Genomic DNA, 19,482 nt, shown 5'->3' with positions numbered 1-19,482 from the left:
CTTTTAACAGATGGAATTCAGTTGTAAAAGAATATTTTTACCAGTCACCGATATAGATATATATAATATATATACTATATATATATTATATATATATTAAAGATATATGCCATGAAGGAAAATAAACGACGGAGTATCCGCGAGACCTTTCGACGTTAAACGTTTCCTTTACATTGCCCTTTAATTCCAGTTCGCTATACCTCGGAATGAATATATTTTCATATATTTTTTATGTATGTTAACATATATGAAAATAAATTAATTCCAAGGTAGAGCGGACTGGATATTAAAGGACATTTGCAGCGTAATACTTATATATATATATATATATATATATATATATATATATATATATATATACTATATATGCATTAAGCTAAAAAATGTCCTTTAATACCCAGTTCGCCCTACCTCGGAATCAATATATTTTCATGTATGTTACCTGAAGGAGATTTTTTTTTTTTTTTTTTTTTTAATTGATGATAATCTCGTCCTGTCGTGGGTTCGAGCCAGCGTCCTGATTTCTCCTCAGTCCGCTGGGCGGTGGTTCGAACCCACGAGAGGACGAAATAATTATCAACTAAAAAAATCCCTTTTGGTTACCATATATGAAACATAAATTCCAAGGTAGAGCAAATTGGATATTAAAGGATATTTGTAGCTTAATGCATATAGTATATATATGTATATATATTATATATATATATATCTATATCTATGTGTGTGTGTGTGCGTGTGTGTGTGTGTGTGTGTGTGTGTGTGTGTGCATGCTTAAGCTACAAGTGTCCTTCTATCCACTGCGCTCTACCTCGGAATTAATTTATTTTCATATATATATATATATATATATATATATATATATATATATATATATATATGTAACATATATGAAATATATGATATATAATCATTCCGAGGTAGAGTGAATTGGATATTAAAGGACATTTGTAATATAATGTATGTATATGAATCACGCTGATGTGATAAAAATCCATGTATATATATATATATATATATATATATATATATATATATAATATATATATACATATATGTGTGTGTGTGCGCGCGCGCACGTAACATGTACACGCCAACAAGGTTTTCCCTACAGAGTAGCTATCGAGCTGATAAGATCAGATAGCTCGCTTTGATCTTAGGCAATAAAGCCGAGAAGTATCCTGCCTGCAGAATGTGAAGAAAGGAAACGCATCCTGTAAACAGAAACATATCGCAACAACAAACACACATTATATACACATATACATCTATACACGTCTCATATACACGCCTACTTGTAATAAGAACAAATACTGAGCCCTGATCCTGTCCAATCAGGCTGAGAAGCGATTTGCCTTCCGTATATAAAGAAGAGAACGCACCCTGTAAACAGACTTAGAAGTGCCTTAACCATCGCTATGAGAAATAACCTACGAACGCCTCCACCACCTTGACAACACAGCATCAGCAGAACCTACACATCTGCTGCTGCTGCTTCTTTTTCTTCTTCTTCCCTTTCCAAGCAGGAATCCACCAGGGAACCCCCAGATCGATATTTAGGTAAACATGACCGTTGTAAAGCCCTTGAATTGAAACACACAAGCGCACAAAAGCTTTTCTGCGTTGGGGAGTCGAAGGCGCAATGTGGCGTTGAATTTTAAATAATTTTCCACCAGATGGTGAAGGGATTTCTGAGTTTATTCCAATTTACTGAAACGCACACATACACATACACACACACAAAAGCCTTTCTACCTATGTTGGGAAGTCAAAGGGGGTGATGTGTTGTTGAATTTTGAGTAATATTCCACCAGATGGTGAAGTGATTTTTGTGTTTGTTTGAATCTGAAGGTTTTTATTCAATAGAACTTTCAACTAATTAAAAGGAAAACAGATGAATATGTTGAGTAATAAATGAAGGGATACGTATTATGCTCTTATATTATATTAATATTGACTGATGCATATGTACAACTAAATATAAATGTAATATATTCACTATGCATAAATATACATACGTATGTTACAGTTTTCTTTGTAACTGGTTAATCTTCTAGTCTACAGTTAAAGTTTTAAAGTAGCAGCAACTGCTGGTCTGTTTTTCTCTGGCGCCCTTTTCCCCTCTAATAGAAGATCGCTTGCTCATCTAGATTAGAGATTCCCAACCTTTTACTTTCAAGGTACCCTTGAAACCATTTTTCATATCCTATGCTCTCTCTCTCTCTCTCTCTGTATATATATATGTATATAATATATATATATATATATATATATATATATATATATATATATATATATATATATATTGTGACGAAGTGGCCTAGAGTATCTGGGTCTGGATACCATTAATACTTGATGCACGAAGTAGCCAAAGATCTGTGTCTAGACACCATTAATAATTGTTAACCCAATTTGCCAAGTATCTAGTTATTTCACTTACCATTTGTATTTGTTAGCACAAGAGACCCTTTTATTCCTGGGTCTGGGAAACCCTTTGTACTTAGGGCACAGTTTGTTCAAGTACCTGGTTATTACTTACCTCACTACAGCCAGACACCTGACCCTTCATCACAAATACTAAACGACTGAATACTCTAAAGGTAATAGTGATCCCTTATAGAACTGAACAGTCAAGAAAACAATTAGTCTAAGTTCATTAAAATAGGTGTGATGTAATCTTAATTAAAGGGCATCACTCCTTCTACAATGTCTAACCTAAGTATTTCCCTGATTCTGATTTATTTGTGGGAAACGACACAATTACCACACTATATTTCTACCTAGACAAAAAAATAAAGTATAATACTGGTGGTTAAATGAAATGCTCATATAAATTTTAAATACAAACATTTATTTCTAAATTCAAAATTTATAAGTGAAATTCACAATCTCAGGGAAATTGTTATTACTTGAAAACAAAAGTTTAATTAAATCAAAGTTTATCAAGAAAATTAATTAAATTAAATCATAAAGCAATAATTAAATTTGAAATGAAGTTTAATTAAATACAAATTAATTTGCAAGTGTTAGATTCAAACAATTACACAATAGAATATTATTCAAACTAATTAAACAAAATAAAGACAATGCAAAAACATAATGCATAATATGAAAAAACAGTACAAACATTAAGCATATAAAAATGGATATGTCAGAAGAACAAAGCAAAAGAAAAATGTATTGAAAATGATAATTTTATCCAATGGTAAAATAAAACCTCGAAGTGCACTTCAAAACATTTGTAAAATACCTGTATACGCAGCTGCAGCTTCTCACTCAAGAGAAAGGCCTGTTACACACTTTTACAGTTTCGTGGGCGACTTCACAAAACTAATAGAAATAATACTATGTTCAGATTCCACAAACAACACATATTTTAATAAGAATTATATGAGTGACCTTCTCAAATACAAATGTAAGTTACATTATTAAGTAAATGAAACAGCCTCGCGAGAGAGAGAGAGAGAGAGAGAGAGAGAGAGAGAGATCCTATCCCACACACCAGCGGCTAGGTCTCGGAATCGAATGAATAGTTCTCTATCTCCATGTGTATCGGCATATGAGGCAGTTAGCAAGACGAAAACATATTACGTCATCTCTATAGGGATATCGAGTATGGGGCCTCTTTTGCTATGTTCGCATATTTCTATGCACAAGGGCCCCTTGTTTTGTACAGGACCACTTGGAATGATAAAAAAAAAAAAAATTAGCTTAGCTAAGAAGTTCTCAAGATATGAAAACAACCCTCTTCAAAGGCTTATGAGCTTCCACTCTATCTGTCTTATGTTACTTTTCCCTCTCTTCGCCTTATGTATGTTTAAAAATGAAAAGCTACACTACTTAACATGCGTTATCTTTAAATATGGGAATATGAACTCAAAAACGTACATTTCATAACATGATACACAGGTTCTGAGGTGAATTACTCATATTACCAAAATTATAATTGCATTACAAAACTTACATAATAGATATATATATATATATATATATATATATATATATATATATATATATATATATAATATATATATATATTTCTACGTTTATTGATCTCCTCGTCTACCCAGCATTTAGTTAAATATTTTGATTGTTAGAGAAGCCGCCATATTCACCCAAATATCAGCTGATTTCAGGCGGGAACCCAAAACACCCCATCCAGAGATAGGAATTTCCTGCTAGAAAGGGGAATATAGACTCTTGTCAGCTTTAGGAACGTATCCCAAAGGGAAGGATGTAGGTAGCCTGGTACTTATTAGGCCTATGTCTTAAGCTCTTTTTCCTGTGAACCCTCTGCTGGCTGTATGTTCTGTTTCCAGGATTGCCCTGCTCTTGGGGGGTTAAGCTGACCCCCAACACCCAGGAAACAGACCTGCCGTCGCTCTCAGTCAGCTCCAGTCGTGACCTCGGACAGATGTCCCGGCAGCCAGCCTTCCACACTTAGGCTTAACGGTGTTACTGGCGTGCCCAGAGCCCCAGACCTGAGACAAAAGCCCAGGCTGCATTTTCTACAGAGGTCCACTGATCATGGCATCCAGGTACGTCTTGTGAAACAGCATATTGCCAGTTCCTTACCTCCTAGTGTCTATTTACTCCCCATTTTCACATTTCAAACTTCCAATTCAAGGGAATATCCCTTTGTTCCTCTCACTGCCTCATGGCCGCATGCTTCCCTTGTGTGATCGTCCCAGACAAATGAAGTCATTGCATACCTCAGTTAAACACTAGAGTGCCTATTCCCCAGTGTTAGAGAACTGAATAATCGTAACTTGTGCAAGAAGTACTTTTTTTATTCTTGTCTAATCTGGGATCTTTTCCAGATTCCCTGAGTCACGTGTCCAAGTCTTCGCCCAGCAAGTGTTGCATTACTGCAAGATTTCGAAAACCAGCTTTTACGTGAATCTCATTTTGAGCCAACTATCATCCCTTTGAGAGATATTATTAGTCCACGTGTGGACCAGTTGCATTTACTTCCCCAGGCTGTTAAGCAGCCTCTTGTAAATAAATAGATGTAAAGTAATTAGCTGAGTTTTCTGGCGACCTTTTCCTCTAGAGTAAATTAACCCTGTAAATCCTTTTTAGGTAAGTTCAAGTAATTTATTCTGCTTTTCCCTCAACTATTTTTGTTTACGTAATTGAGCCCCTTAAGGCCGAGGCTAATACGTAACAATATATATATATATATATAATATATACTAAATATATATATATATATATATATACTATATCTATATATATATATATAGTATATATATATATATATATATATATGTAAAGCATATAATATCTACCACTGCTATTCGAGCTGTGTAAATTCAGATCAGCGTCATTTGCAATACACATCTATTTCAAGACTTCTTGCGAAACCCCTGACGATGGCGTGAGGAACCCTGGTTAGGAATCGCTGACTAGATAGATGATTAACGAATGTTCCAGATGGGCCAAAGTCGTTATCCACCAAACTGGGACCGATTTGGTGATCTCCAGCCGTAGAGGTCTTCACTCGCTGTGTCTGGGAGAGACTTCATTATCTGCACAGGATGCTGGCGCAACGTTTCAGATAAGCTCAGCCAGAATTGATGACCTTCAAAATTCGGTCTTAGGTTCTGCGTGGTTGTCCAAAGCGGGGCGGAGAGGGGAGGGAGGAGCAGGGTAGCCTGGTTGGCAAGTGGGGGAACAGGGGGAGGGTGGCTTGAATGCATGTCTTCCCAGACTCAAATGAAGGCGAGAGGAAACAGTTTAAATGATGAAATTCCATAAACGTCAAGAAATGGGACCTTTCCTAGATAGCCTCGGGGCCCGGGTTCGATTCCCCGTTCTGCCAACGAGAAATTCAGAGAAATCTATTTCTGGTGATAGAAAGTCGTTTCTCGATGTGGTTCGGATCCCACAATATACTGTAGGTCCCGTTGCTAAGTACTCCAATTGGTTTTCAGCCGCGTCAAAATATCTCATCCTTCGGGCTAGCCGTAGGAGAGCTGTTCATCAACTCAGTGGTCTGGTAAAAGTAAGACAGACTTAACTTTTCCTAGAGCAACGTAAGCAAAAGACTAAATATCATAAGGAAAACTATCCCCGAAAACCCTTGGGAGTCTCTAGTTAGGAAAGACCCAAGACATGTAACTGATATCAGCGTTGCACAACTCAATCGACAGCAACAACAGCTGCTTTAACATTTGTGCCTATAGCAGACTCACATCAACCGTGCATTTGATGTCTAGGCCAGTCCCTTATGACACTCCTGATTGGCTTTTCACAGGGCTGGAAACTCTCAGTCTCTCTCGAGAGTTCACATAGGCAGGATGTATGCTCCACCTCTCCTGAAAGACGTATACCTCAGGAGAGATGCAACATAGATCCTACCCATGTGAACTCTCGAGAGAGACTGAGAGTTTCCCGCCCTGTGATTGTATCAACAGCCAATCAGGAGCGTCGTAAGGGACTGGCCAAGACATCAAATGCACAGTTGATGTGAGTCTACTATAGCAAGTCATTTTCAAAGCACTTTTGTTAAATAGACTCATACTATAAAGAGATATAACTCAAAATATGTAATTTGCACAATTCACCGTGTTAATATAATGTAAAATAATTATTGTAATGAATTAATATTAAGGCCGAGGTAAGAAAAATAAAATAAAATTGTGGATCAACCAAACTTGACATGACTCTTACTAATACTTAACTTTCTAAACTATTCCGTACAATGGTTAGCTAGCTAACTGCCCTAACTACTCTTTCACCCATCTTACCCATCAGCTTTAAAAAAAGAAAAAAAAAAAAACTCTGCTCTACAGAGAATCTTATGAGTCAGATTGTTTAATCGAGACAGGAAGACTTAAAAGTGTATACTCGTATCTCTCTCACCCTTGCCTTCTTATTACAGGCAGATTTTAAACTTCAATTCATGGCTATTTGTATATCATTGGCTGTCCCTTCTGAGGAAGGTAGTGATGCAAATTAGCGCCTTTCGAAGGCATGTTCTGAATATATAATAATAATAATAATAATAATAATAATAATAATAATAATAATAATAATAATAACAATAATAATAATAATAATAATAGGACTGTGATAGAGCAAAAAATAATAATAATAATAATAATAATAATAATAATTAATAATAATAATAATAATAATATTATTATTATTATTATTATTATTATTATTATTATTATAGCTGTTTCAATGGCACTTAATTTATATAGAATATTCTCAAATCTTATTATCTTTTTCTCATCGCATGTAGCTGGTATTATACCAGTTTTCCTATGGACATATATCTGCTGACGAGAAAAGGATAATAAGAAGACTTGAGAAGATTCTATATAAATCAAATGCTGTTGAAACGGCTAATAATATTCAGTGCTACTACCCTCAGAGAAGGCCTCCATAATAATAATAATAATAACAATAACAATAATATCAATAATAACAGATAGTAGGACAATAACCCCGCGCACATTTAGTCCCTTCTATAAAATTTACTGTAGAGGAAGAAAGAAATTGTAATATGAATTTTCCTTATGTAACTGTCCATAGAAATGATAGAAATTTCACCTTTTCAGTCTTTCGGAAATCAACTAACATTGCCTCCTTTGTTCATTACTACTCCAATCACCATCAAAATGTTAAATTCTCTGTTTTTCCTGGGATGTTCCAAAGGGCTTTGCGTGTCTGTAACCCGCAGTTTATTGACGCTGCGATTAAAACTATTTAGGATATTGCATTGAAACTTAAATACCCAAGGACTTTTGTAGATGTGGCATGGAAAAGAGCTAGAAAAATATTTTATTCAACTAAGGACAAACTTAAAAACTTCTCCCTATTTCATTCGCAGTTTTCTAACTCGCCCAGTTGTCATTTAACTACGACATGAACAGTAGGTTCTCCAATATTTTGTACTACAGTATCATTATTTTATTTTTTTACTCTGAATATTCATGTTTTTATTTTTCGCTCTCAGTATATTTCTGCATTTTACGTAATCTCTTTTAACTTGTCATTGCTCTTTTATGATTTGCAGTTAACTTAGTTTTTATGTTCCTTTTTTACTTTGTGTTGTGTATTTTATGTTCCTTTTTTACTTTGTGTTATGTTTTTAAAGTATTGTAATATTTTTAGATATAGTCAATCAGTGTAGTTCTTACTGTTTCTCTTTTTTGTATCATTTTATAGATAAGTGACCCTGATGATGGGAAAAGCAATGTATTCCCCAAAGCTCGGCTGTGCCCTTGTTTCATTTTAAGGAAATAATAATGTCTGGAATATTACCACGTCTTCTGGGGTTCTTGTTCCTCCTTATATATATATTATATAATATTTATATATATATATATATATATGATATATAATATATATTATATATAATATAATATATAATAGATATATATATATATGTATATAATAATAATTATAGATTATAGATAGATAGTATACCCAGCATAAGCAACAAAATACAGTAAGAAAAAAAAAAAGCGAAAAGACAGATATATAACAATGCTGAAATAAAACGCTACGGTGACGTCAGAGAGTCCCCCAGGGACCTCCGCGCGTCCTCTCAGAGAGAGCAGGCAGCGGCGTTGACTGACATTCAACGCCCTGGAATTCATCGCATGAATCGATCGGTAACCGAGATGGCTGTGATGATTCTTTTAATATAGTATTGTCTCTCGGTGATCGTGAAAGAAAGTCGTTAAGAATGTTCATTATGTTTATTTATTTATTAATAATAATTTTTCTTTCAGCCCTATTCCTTTTCGCTTTAAAAAGGTTAAATATATCCGTGATAAATGTTGAAGGTAGTTAAGAGAAACAGTGATGATAAATATAAATAAACAGAGAAATAGAGTGATGATAAATACAAATAAATGGAGAAATAGAGTGATGATTAATAAAAATAAATGGAGAAAGAGAGTGATGATAAATATAAATAAATGGAGAAATAGAGTGATGATAAATACAAATAAATGGAGAAACAGAGTGATGATGAATACAAATAAATGGAGAAACAGTGATGATAAATACAAATAAATGGAGAAATAAGGTGATGATTAATACAAATAAATGGAGAAAGAGAGTGATGATAAATATAAATAAATGGAGAAACAGTGATGATAAATACGAATAAATAGTAGATACAAATAAATAGGGAAACAGTGATGATGAATACAAATAAATAGAGAAACAGAGTGATAATAAATCCAAATAAATAGAGAAAAAGAGTGATCATAAAGACAAATAAATAGAGAAACAGAGTGATGATAAATACAAAATCAATCTAAATACTGCAGAAACAATATTGCGTTCGTCAAGGGCAAAGAAAATTCCATAGCAATCTGCTAGGTCAAGTCAAGCTGAAGGTCGAGGTTGGATTTTGACCCTCATTGAATACCATGACTATTATCATCCATGAAATCCTGTTAGGTTAAGTCAAGCTTAAGGTTGGGTTGTGACCATCGCTGGATACCAATGATAATCACAACTATTTGAATTAAACTGGATATAGAATTTAGGCCAAAGGCCAAGCGCTGAGACCTATTAGGTCATTCGGCGATGAAACGGAAATCGACAGTAAAAAGGTTAGTAAGGTGTAACAGGAGGAAAACATCAAAGCAGTTGCACTATGAATCAATCGTTAGGAGAGGGTTCAGGAAAGTAAGATGGAAGAAAGAGAATATAAAAGGAGTTACAGTAAAAGGAACGAAAGGGGTTGCAGCTAAGGGCCGAGGGGAAACAGTCAAGAAACTAACCCCTCAGAAAACAACAGCCTCGCCTTTTAAAAGAGAGAAGACCATATTTCAGTGGCGTGCTCGGTTTGGCCTTGGCCTGCCACCTCGGTGGCCGCGAGTTCGATTCTCGGGCATTCCATTGAGGTGTGAGAGATGTGTATTTCTGGTGATAGAAGTTCACTCTCGACGTGGTTCGGAAGTCACGTAAAGCCGTTGGTCCCGTTGCTGAATAACGACTGGTTCCTTGCAACGTAAAAACACCATACAAACAAACAAAGATACCAAATATGCAGACAGATACACCGTATTAACCCAGACTTCACTGACAGATTCCACCAGTCTTATGTAACCCGGACGTCTGTGGTATTTATTGGCTGACATTTACAAGATATTTGTTTTCGATGAGTCGCCGGGCAAATTTGACTTTTAACTGGCCCGCGGCATTTTACAAGAGCTTGGCTGTTATCATCACTAGTATCACCATTGTTGTCAGTATTGTTCCTACTGAAATATGTTTGTTTGTTTTGTTGTATGGTGTTTTTACGTTGCATGGAACCATTGGTTATTCAGCAACGGGACCAACGGCTTTACGTGACTTCCGAACCACGTCGAGAGTGAACTTCCATCACCAGAAATACACATCTCAAACCCCTTAGTGGAATGCCCGAGAATCGAACTCGCGGCCACCGAGGTGGTAGGCCAAGACCATACCGATCACGCCCCTGAGGCGCTTCTATATTTGGTATGTATCTGAATTATGCAAAAACTCTCTAGCAAAGCCGTACGAGGTTTCTTTGTAACTGTTTGCTACGCGGCTGAATTGTAATTGTGCTAAAGAACTCTCTGGTAAAATTCTATGAAGCTTCTTTTGTGAAGATTAATTCATCCCGAGGAAACAGGTAAATCATCTCATTTTTTGTTAACTGTTTTTGTCGATTCTGCGCACCAACAGAAAGCGGCAATGTGACAGCTTAATCCTGCATATGAACGACGCTTAGTTCATGCAAAGTATTTACGTAACTACGCTATTGTTTTCAAATTCACTGCGTCCTCTTACTAACGGACAAAACGTAAATAAAGCAGAAAATCCCGGTGACCATACTAAACGCCTTGATTAGACATTTCAGTCATTTCCGTATTTGTTTCGTGCAATTGAAACATCAGAAGATTTGCGCCTTTTAATTTCATTTGGATGCGGGAGTCATTTGAAGCTGTTCAGCTTCTTTAACATTTACCTAGGTCTATTGAATTGAATTGAACACAGAGTTTAGGCAAAGACCAATCACCGGGACCTATGAGGTCATTCAGCGCTGGAAAGGAAATTCGAGCTGTGTAAATTCAGATCAGCGTCATTTGCAATACATATTATTTTAAGACTTCTTGCGGAACCCCTGATGATGGCATGAGGTTGGGAATCGGTGTTCAAGAACGGAGCGTTTTTGACAAAGATTGAAAGCTGGGGATCACTGTGGTTAGAATTGGTAGTAATTGTCACCAGAAGTCCAGAGTTGACGGTCCGTTCATGTGGCGAGAAGAGGGAGAATTTTACCAAATTAAACTATAATTTTTGTAAGGATTTACATAATCACACAGGTCATAATTCAAGGTTAAAAACATGGGGTTGAATTTAGGCTTAATAAAACGCTTCAGTTTCCGAAAACAGCAACCATAGCGACCTGGCCACGGGTCACAATGGCGCCAGAGTGCTTTTTGAAGCAACCGAGGGCCCCACCTTGGAAGCGTGGGAGGTAACTCCCCCCTACCCCACCTTCTCTCCAACCCTATAAAGAAAACGGATATGATTGGACGCCACTGCAAGGGAATTTATTTATGTAAGAATGGCACGTCTTTCCTCCCTCCCTCTCTCCCCTCCTTCCCTCCCTCCCCTCCTTCCCTCACTTCCAGCGACGTCACGCCAGTTCTCCTGACCTTAGACACAATCCCGGCTGTGCTGTGGGTGACTGAGAGAAGTTTGCGTCATTTTCCTCCTCGATAACGTCAGATTCTGCATTCCGTCTCTGTTGCCTCAGCGTCTGTCATCAGTGCATTTACTCTCTCTCTCTCTCTCTCTCTGCTCAAGAATTGTGTACCCTTTCCCTTACACATGTCATTATAATTATCTTTTATACCTCCTCCCTTTCTTTCTCTTTCTCTCCCCTTTCTTCCTCAGGAAGTTTACCCCTTTACATATGTCATTATCATATTTAATCCAAAACCTCTCTCTCTCTCTCTCTCTCTCTCTCTCTCTCTCTCTCTCTCTCTCTCTCCGAAAAAAATAGAATTGTACCTCTTTACACATGAAATTATTGTTATCCTTAACCTACACCCAACCCCTCTCTCTCTCTCTCTCTCACACACACACACACAAACACTTCATCATACACATGTAATTGTCTATTATATCCTACTAATGCGATTTCCTGCTAATACAGAATTTCTATTTGGATATTATGCAAAAGTATATATCCTAATGTCTGGAGTTACAATAACCTTTCCAACTATTATTTCAATGTAGGCTCCCTCAGTTTATTTTACACATGTGACTTTGGACGATGATCTCAAGAGCTACACTTTACAACGCTAAAGATCCCGAACGAATATTACCAACTCAAGGGTCAATCTGTTTGGATCAGTGTTTCTTAAACTTTCTTGTGCAGTGGACCCCTTGTGATAATTTCCCTCTTGATTTAATAAGTGTTTTCAGTGTCTAATATATGGCAGTAAAATTGCTACTGAATTATCTAATAATGGCTCATCTTCAACAGAAATGTTTACATTTTACTTAAAATAACTTTCACAACATTATCAATTTTGCAATTTTGCTCACAAGTTTAGCAATTTTGCACACAAATGGAGCCACGTTTTGGCCTCAGATTTATCTGATGCCGACTGCCAAATTATCCTGCGAACCCCTTGGAACATTCCGCTGACCACACTTTAAGAAACACTGGTTTAGATCAATCTTCGATTGTCATTCACTTCCAGATTGTGGTGGAATCTTCTGCCTTATTCTATATATATATCCTCCCTCCCTCTATCTTTTTCTGTCAACTCACCTCCTCCATTCCTGTAGCAGAGGTAGGGAAACCTCCAGATGTTGCCCAGACCGACAGCATAGCTGAGGGACGAGAGAATGAACTCGATCTGACGACCCCATTTCTGCCTGGCTCTAACTTCAGGTTCTCTCACCTCCACGGCTTCACACTCCTGCGGGGAAGAGAAGAAGAGGGGGGGAAATGTCATTAAGTTGGATGGGTTACCGGATCATGATGCTGCTGCTGTCTACAAACGCGTCTGAGCATCAACGTTACAGTTTACAACAAGAAAGAGGAAGGAAAGCTTAGAACAGCTGCTATTCTACACACAAGTTTGGGCATCTAGATACAGTTTACATCTGCAAAGATCAAAAAGAGCTTAGAACAGCTGCTATTCTACACACAAGTTTGGGCATCTAGATACAGTTTACATCTGCAAAGATCAAAAAGAGCTTAGAACAGCTGCTATTCTACACACAAGTTTGGGCATCTAGATACAGTTTACATCTGCAAAGATCAAAAAGAGCTTAGAACAGCTGCTATTCTACACACAAGTTTGGGCATCTAGATACAGTTTACATCTGCAAAGATCAAAAAGAGCTTAGAGCAGCTGCTATTCTACACACAAGTTTGGGCATCTAGGTACAGTTTACATCTGCAAAGAGCAAGAAAAGCTTAGAACAGCTGCTATTCTGCACACATGTCTGATCCTCGAGGTACAGTTTACATCTGCAAGGAACAAGAAAAGTTCAGAACAGCTGTTATTCTTATTCTGCAAACATGTCTGATCCTCAAGGTACAGTTTACACCTGCAAAGAGCAAGAAAAGTTCAGAAAAGCTGTTATTCTACACACACCTCTGCTCCTCAAGGTACAGTTTACATCTGCAAGGAACAAGCTATGCTTAGAACAGCTGCTATTCTAAACATGCATGAGCATCAAGGTATAGCTTACATTAGCAACGAGAAAGGAAAACTTGGAACAGCTGCTACCCTACACACACGTCTGAGAATCAAGGTTCTACAGTTCACATCAGCAACAAGCGAGGAAAGACTGGAACAGTCCCGTACCCCTGAACTGTAGCAGTTCTCAGGACTGTTGAGATCGTACGTATCATAGTCTAGGTTTTCGTAAGCCAGGACAAATCCCCTTTTAACAGGGGTCGTTGGTTCCTCGTACCTTCTCTTATAAGCTAACATATCCGTTGGTCAAACACTCAGGAATCCCTGAATTCGGATATGAAAATCTTTTTTTTTTTTCCTTTAATCTCCCCTCCACAGGCAGAGGCTGTTGTATATCTGAAATCTTGCCAGAATGAAGGCTGTTTGTAATCCTTGGAAATGGGTTCGTTGTATTTACTATCGTTTTAGTGAACAGAATCTTTCCTTGTGTAGAACTTGTTTGATTTTCTTTCGTTTTATACTTAAGGTTTTTTCTCAGTTTTTTAAACCTTTGTGTATCTTGGCACAATTCAATATACTGTCCCCACTGCCTGTGTATAGTCACAAGAAAATACGATCGATAATTATTTTTTGAAGTGTGACAATATTTGCAATTTTCCTTTTTTCGTAAGGTAAGATTTCAGCAATATTTGTAAACAAATTAGAGCTATTCGAACTTACAAGTAATATCCTCAATTGAAGTGAGCTTTCTGGAAATTTTTTTCATTAAGAAGTATATTAAAAAAAACTTTACAGTCCACACGACAAGCAGTATTATGAAATATATATACACACATCAAATAACATATAATATGTAAATATATATATATATATATATATATATATATATATATATATATATATATATATATACACACACACACACACACATATATATATATATATATATAGTATATATATATATTCAATCAAGCACTCTTCAAATAACCAAAGCCGTTGATAAAGATGAGATACACATCGAAGCTCTTTTAATTATGAAGGCCACATTGGAAAAGTCAAGCATAAGGCTTTTGCATGACGGCTGAAGAAGTCTGCTGGCGACAGAAGACTTCATCATTCAAAGACTCAAAGGGTTTCACGAAAGGCTTAATCATCGTCGGCTGGGTGGCCTGAAGGTTAGAAGCAAGGTCACCTTGAAGACCAGCAGGCAATCTAGTGAGGTCATTCGTGTCTCGCTCGTCCGCATATGCAGGGCAGGTCATGTGAAATATTCGGGGAAAGGAAGGAGGGGCTATATTGTACATTTGCGGAAGGAACTCATGATAGCTGATACAAGTGACAGCTGTTGATGGTTAGGAAGAGCTGCAAAGACTGGGGAAACATTTTGAACGGAATACAGAGTTTAGGCCAAAAGGCAAGCTCTGGGCCCTATGAGGTCATTCAGCGCTGGAAAGGATATCAGAAATAAGTAGGTTTGAAAGGTGAAACTGGAGGAAAACCTTAAAGCAGTTGCACTTTCAAATAACTGTTAGGAGAGAGTGGATAGCAAGATGGAAAAAGATAATATGAAAGGAGGCACAGTAAAAAGAATGTAAGATGGAAAAAGATAATATGAAAGGAGGCACAGTAAAAAGAATGTAAGGGGTTGCGGCTAGGGGCCGAAGGGACGCTGCAAAGAACCTTCTTAAGTAAGGCCGACAGTGCACCCCATGAGCTGCACTGATGGCACTAATCTCCTACGGGGGAAAACATTTTAATTTTTGGAAGAAATTGTTAAGGATGAATCTTAGCATAAATTAATTAGGTATTGAGGTAAATAATTGTCATTTAGATGGACTGTTAGTATGGACGAATAATTTAATGACGATTATTTGCTAAAAAAAAAATAAAGTAGAATTAATCATCTTCTGTGACAAATAATTTCTCAGTGAAAATTGTTTATTTAATATTTTATCTTTGTTTTTCATTGTCTCTTCATCTCTCTCTCTCTCATGTTTACATAACTTCCCATTCGTTATTCCTGGGCCAACATTCGCTGCCCCCAAATGTATAGGGGGACACCATGATCCAAGACCGCCCGTTGCTATGGAGACAGGTTGGCGTTCCGGTTGCCATGGCAACGCTTCGGTTCGATGACTTAACATATCCCACGAAATTGATTAGTGGCGGCGGAATAATTCGGTTGTTTTCTCTGCTCTGAAGCTAAGATGATTTGTTTCCTTCATTTGTGTGCTACGAGAGAGAGAGAGAGAGAGAGAGAGAGAGAGAGAGAGAGAGAGGTGACATTATTTCTATTTTTTTTCACGTGAATAACTGAAGTTTTTTTGGTTAAAGCAAATAATAAAATAACGGACTTTCTTCTTCGTGCCTCTTTCGTACATGTGAGAGAGAGAGAGAGAGAGAGAGAGAGAGAGAGAGAGAGAGAGAGAGAGAGAGAGAGAGAGAGAGAGAGACTGAAATGTCTTTATTCTTATATATATCACGTGAATCATTCTGAATATTTGAGATACAGAAAATGATGAAAAACTGGTCTTCTTCATTCATGCCTCCTCCTCCTCCTGAGAGAGAGAGAGAGAGAGAGAGAGAGAGAGAGAGAGAGAGAGAGAGAGAGAGAGAGAGGCTTAAATACCGCTGACGAAGGCGGAGCAGCAGAAGGCTTCAGTTAATAACATCAGAAGGAAGGCGAAGGAAAGAGAAAGGCTTGGAAAAATAGCAACTCCCCAAGACGGCAACTGCGTCTAGCCGGCACAGGTAAAAAGTCAAAAGGTGACCTTTTGCTTGGCAGGTGTAGTGTATGCATCTTCAGAGAGAGAGAGAGAGAGAGAGAGAGAGAGAGAGAGAGAGAGAGAGAGAGAGTAGGGGGGATGCTAAAAATGGTATAGACTGAAGGGGTACAATTCCATCTTTCTTGTGGAGAGAGAGAGAGAGAGAGAGAGAGAAGAGAGAGAGAGAGAGAGAGAGAAGGATGACAATAATAATGACCATGCGTGAAACGGGTACAATACTTTCTTTCTTTCTTTGAGAGAGAGAGAGAGAGAGAGAGAGAGAGAGAGAGAGAGAGAGAGAGAGGATGACAATAATAATGACCATGCGTGAAACGGGTACAATACTTTCTTTCTTTCTTTCTTGAGAGAGAGAGAGACAGAGAGACGAGAGAGAGGAGAGAGAGAGAAGATGACAATAATAATTGACCATGGTGAACGGGTACAATACTTTCTTTTCTTGAGAGAGAGAGACGAGAGAGAGAGAGAGAGAAGAGAAGAGGAGGAGAGAGAGAGAAAGACGGATGGACAATAACTAATGACCATTGCGTTGAAACGGGTTACAATATTTCTTTCTTTGAGAGAGAGAGGAGAGCCGAGAGAAGACAGAGAGAGAGAGAGAGAGAGAGAGGATGACAATAATAATGACCATGCGGGAAAACGGGTACAATCTTCTTTCTTTCTTGAGAGAGAGAGAGAGAGAGAGAGAGAGAGAGAGAGAGAGAGAGAGAATAATCCTGATAACAAACATTTAATGTGTTAATGAAAGCAGCCACAAATCTCCCTTTCGTTTGTATGAGAGAGAGAGAGAGAGAGAGAGAGAGAGAGAGAGGGTGGGGGAGGGGGCTAATAATAGCAATGTGTCATAACACTTCACAATGATAACGATAATCATAGCCACTGAGATAGCAGCTCGCACGCTAATACATCTTCCTAAATCAAGCCTTAATAATATATATATATATATATATATATATATATATATATATATATATTATAACGGTAATGACAGGAACAACCTTCAAAGCGATAAATCAATTGACCTTCCAGCCGAGGTGACCTAGCAACTGACCATCATCAATCATACAATGCCTTTAAGAAGAAGAAGAAGAAGAAGAAGAAGAAAAGAAGAAGAAGAAAATTTTAAAAAACGCTTAACCTAGCTGTTTTGATTTATCGATTTCCTCATGAACGCAGCTTGCCGGTTCGACCGCCTGAACGCAACCGCCACCCCTCTATCGATTTATACTATTGACTGGATTTAATTACATTTTCTTCTCGTCAGCATTTAGTGGCAGGAACATCTGATGTTGTTGAAACAAGTGTAAGAAAATACGGGGAACACTTGAGGTTATGAAAACGATTACGAGAAAATACGGGGAAAGCTTGGCGTTGTTGAAACAGGTGCAAGAAAACACTTGGAACACTTGAAGTTGTTAAACCAAGTCAGGAATATACTGGGAACACTTACACCTGTCAAAACATAAGCAATAAAATACTGGGAACACTTGAGATTGTACATAAAGCCTTGTAAAACTATTAACTCATTGCAAAAAGTGCAAGGAAACAACTGTGAATCCACAAAGTTGCGAAAAACAAGTGCATGGGGAGAAGGAACTCAACATACGGCACTTTGAAAACTTAGAATCCAATGTCCTTCTAACCACCAAACCGGAAATCCAAACCAAAGATATTTTAAGAGGTAATGAGAACAATAAATTTATCCTCTCATTCAATCATCCCTTCAATAAAACCGCAAGGTCTTGCCTTCCTGATCAAGAGAGTCTGTTCTGACAGGGAAATGACGTTTGAGGAAGCAGAAACGTCAACATAGAAAAAAGCAAGAAAAAAAAAGCAGCTAAGACGCTGTCACTGTGTCAAGGTTATTCAGGTACAAGTCTCGTTCCGGAACGGCAGGTTTAAGATAAATTGCCAGGTGCCGCTATTCACTAGTCGCTTATATATAATTCTGATTGTTTAATCCACTGATGGCTTCCACGCGCAGTTACTGGACTTGAATAGCGATGCAATTAGTTAAAAACTGACTGAAATAAATGACAGATCTAGTAAACGGTACGAGGACACGCTCTGAAAACGACGAGGAATGAAGCCAGAGAACGGGGAAGCGATTACGACGCGTTACAGACAGGTCTAATTACAGAGTCCCAGACGAAGTCGCAATTCAGGCACCCCCTTCCTTTCTGGAACTCCACCCATTCCCAACAGGCCGGTACCGGCCCCCTTGGGACACACCCACCAAGCTAAGATTTAATTCATATCTACAGAAGCGTTTTAAATCAGAATCACAACCAGGAACTGTCTTCATTGGCCAGATTTGAAATTCTCTTCATTCTTCTGTTTTGCTTGATTCTTCCAACCTCCTCCTCCTCATGCCTTCAAGGATGGGCTAAGCTTAGGCATTATAAGGATGGCATCCAGTAACCAACCAACCCGCCCCCCCCCCCCCTCACCCACCTCCATCCCCAACTTTTCAAAAGCAAAATGTCTTACCAAAGCGATTCAAAATTTATGTCTTTTGTTAACATATTCAGGAAATTCCCACAGAACAAACAAATGCCTCTTGCATGTAAGAAAAAAAATGCCATTGACTAATAGGTAAAGGAATGTATGAATAAATCAATAAATGGATTAATAAGCACAAGATTGAATTAAAAAAAGTCAGTATATGGTTAAACCTAATGCTTCCCTCCCTCCCCCCCCCCCCCTCTCTCTCTCTCTCTCTATGCAAACACTTTTTGACTGTAGTTCCCTCTTTCTTCTTCATCTCCTGTCACTTTTTCTCTCGCTCTCTCTCTTTCTCTATCTTTTACCCATTCAACGTCAGTTAAAATAAGGTTAACAAAAATAAAAAAAATCTCGTGTCTTTGTTTGGTCGATTTGGTCGTAGACTGAAGTGCTTCCACTTCTCTTTTTAAACTTTCCCTTCTTCCTCCTCTTCTTCTTCTTCTTCTTCAAATTAAACTTGAGAGGAGACGAAGAAGCACAATAACCCCCAAAGTTTACATCATGATTTTTATAATCTGTATAATAAG

The 19,482-nt window shown here is 37.6% G+C and overlaps 1 protein-coding gene across 3 annotated transcripts in view; it reads right to left on the bottom strand.

Annotated features, from left to right (window-relative positions):
- LOC135203000 (sodium- and chloride-dependent glycine transporter 1-like) overlaps positions 1-19,482 on the bottom strand; it is a 158,360-nt gene that overhangs the window by 23,414 nt on the left and 115,464 nt on the right. For 2 of the 3 annotated variants that reach the window (XM_064232546.1, XM_064232548.1), the window contains exon 2: positions 12,788-12,938. In XM_064232546.1, the coding sequence (XP_064088616.1) occupies positions 12,788-12,938 (151 nt within the window). Of the gene's footprint in view, positions 1-12,787; positions 12,939-13,835; positions 14,240-19,482 lie in introns of those variants that run through there. The other variant, XM_064232547.1, reaches the window with a different exon arrangement.

This window comes from Macrobrachium nipponense, chromosome 33, assembly GCF_015104395.2.
Source record: "Macrobrachium nipponense isolate FS-2020 chromosome 33, ASM1510439v2, whole genome shotgun sequence".
In the NCBI taxonomy this organism is placed as follows: domain Eukaryota; kingdom Metazoa; phylum Arthropoda; class Malacostraca; order Decapoda; family Palaemonidae; genus Macrobrachium; species Macrobrachium nipponense.
This window is presented reverse-complemented; position numbering and strand designations above follow the sequence as displayed.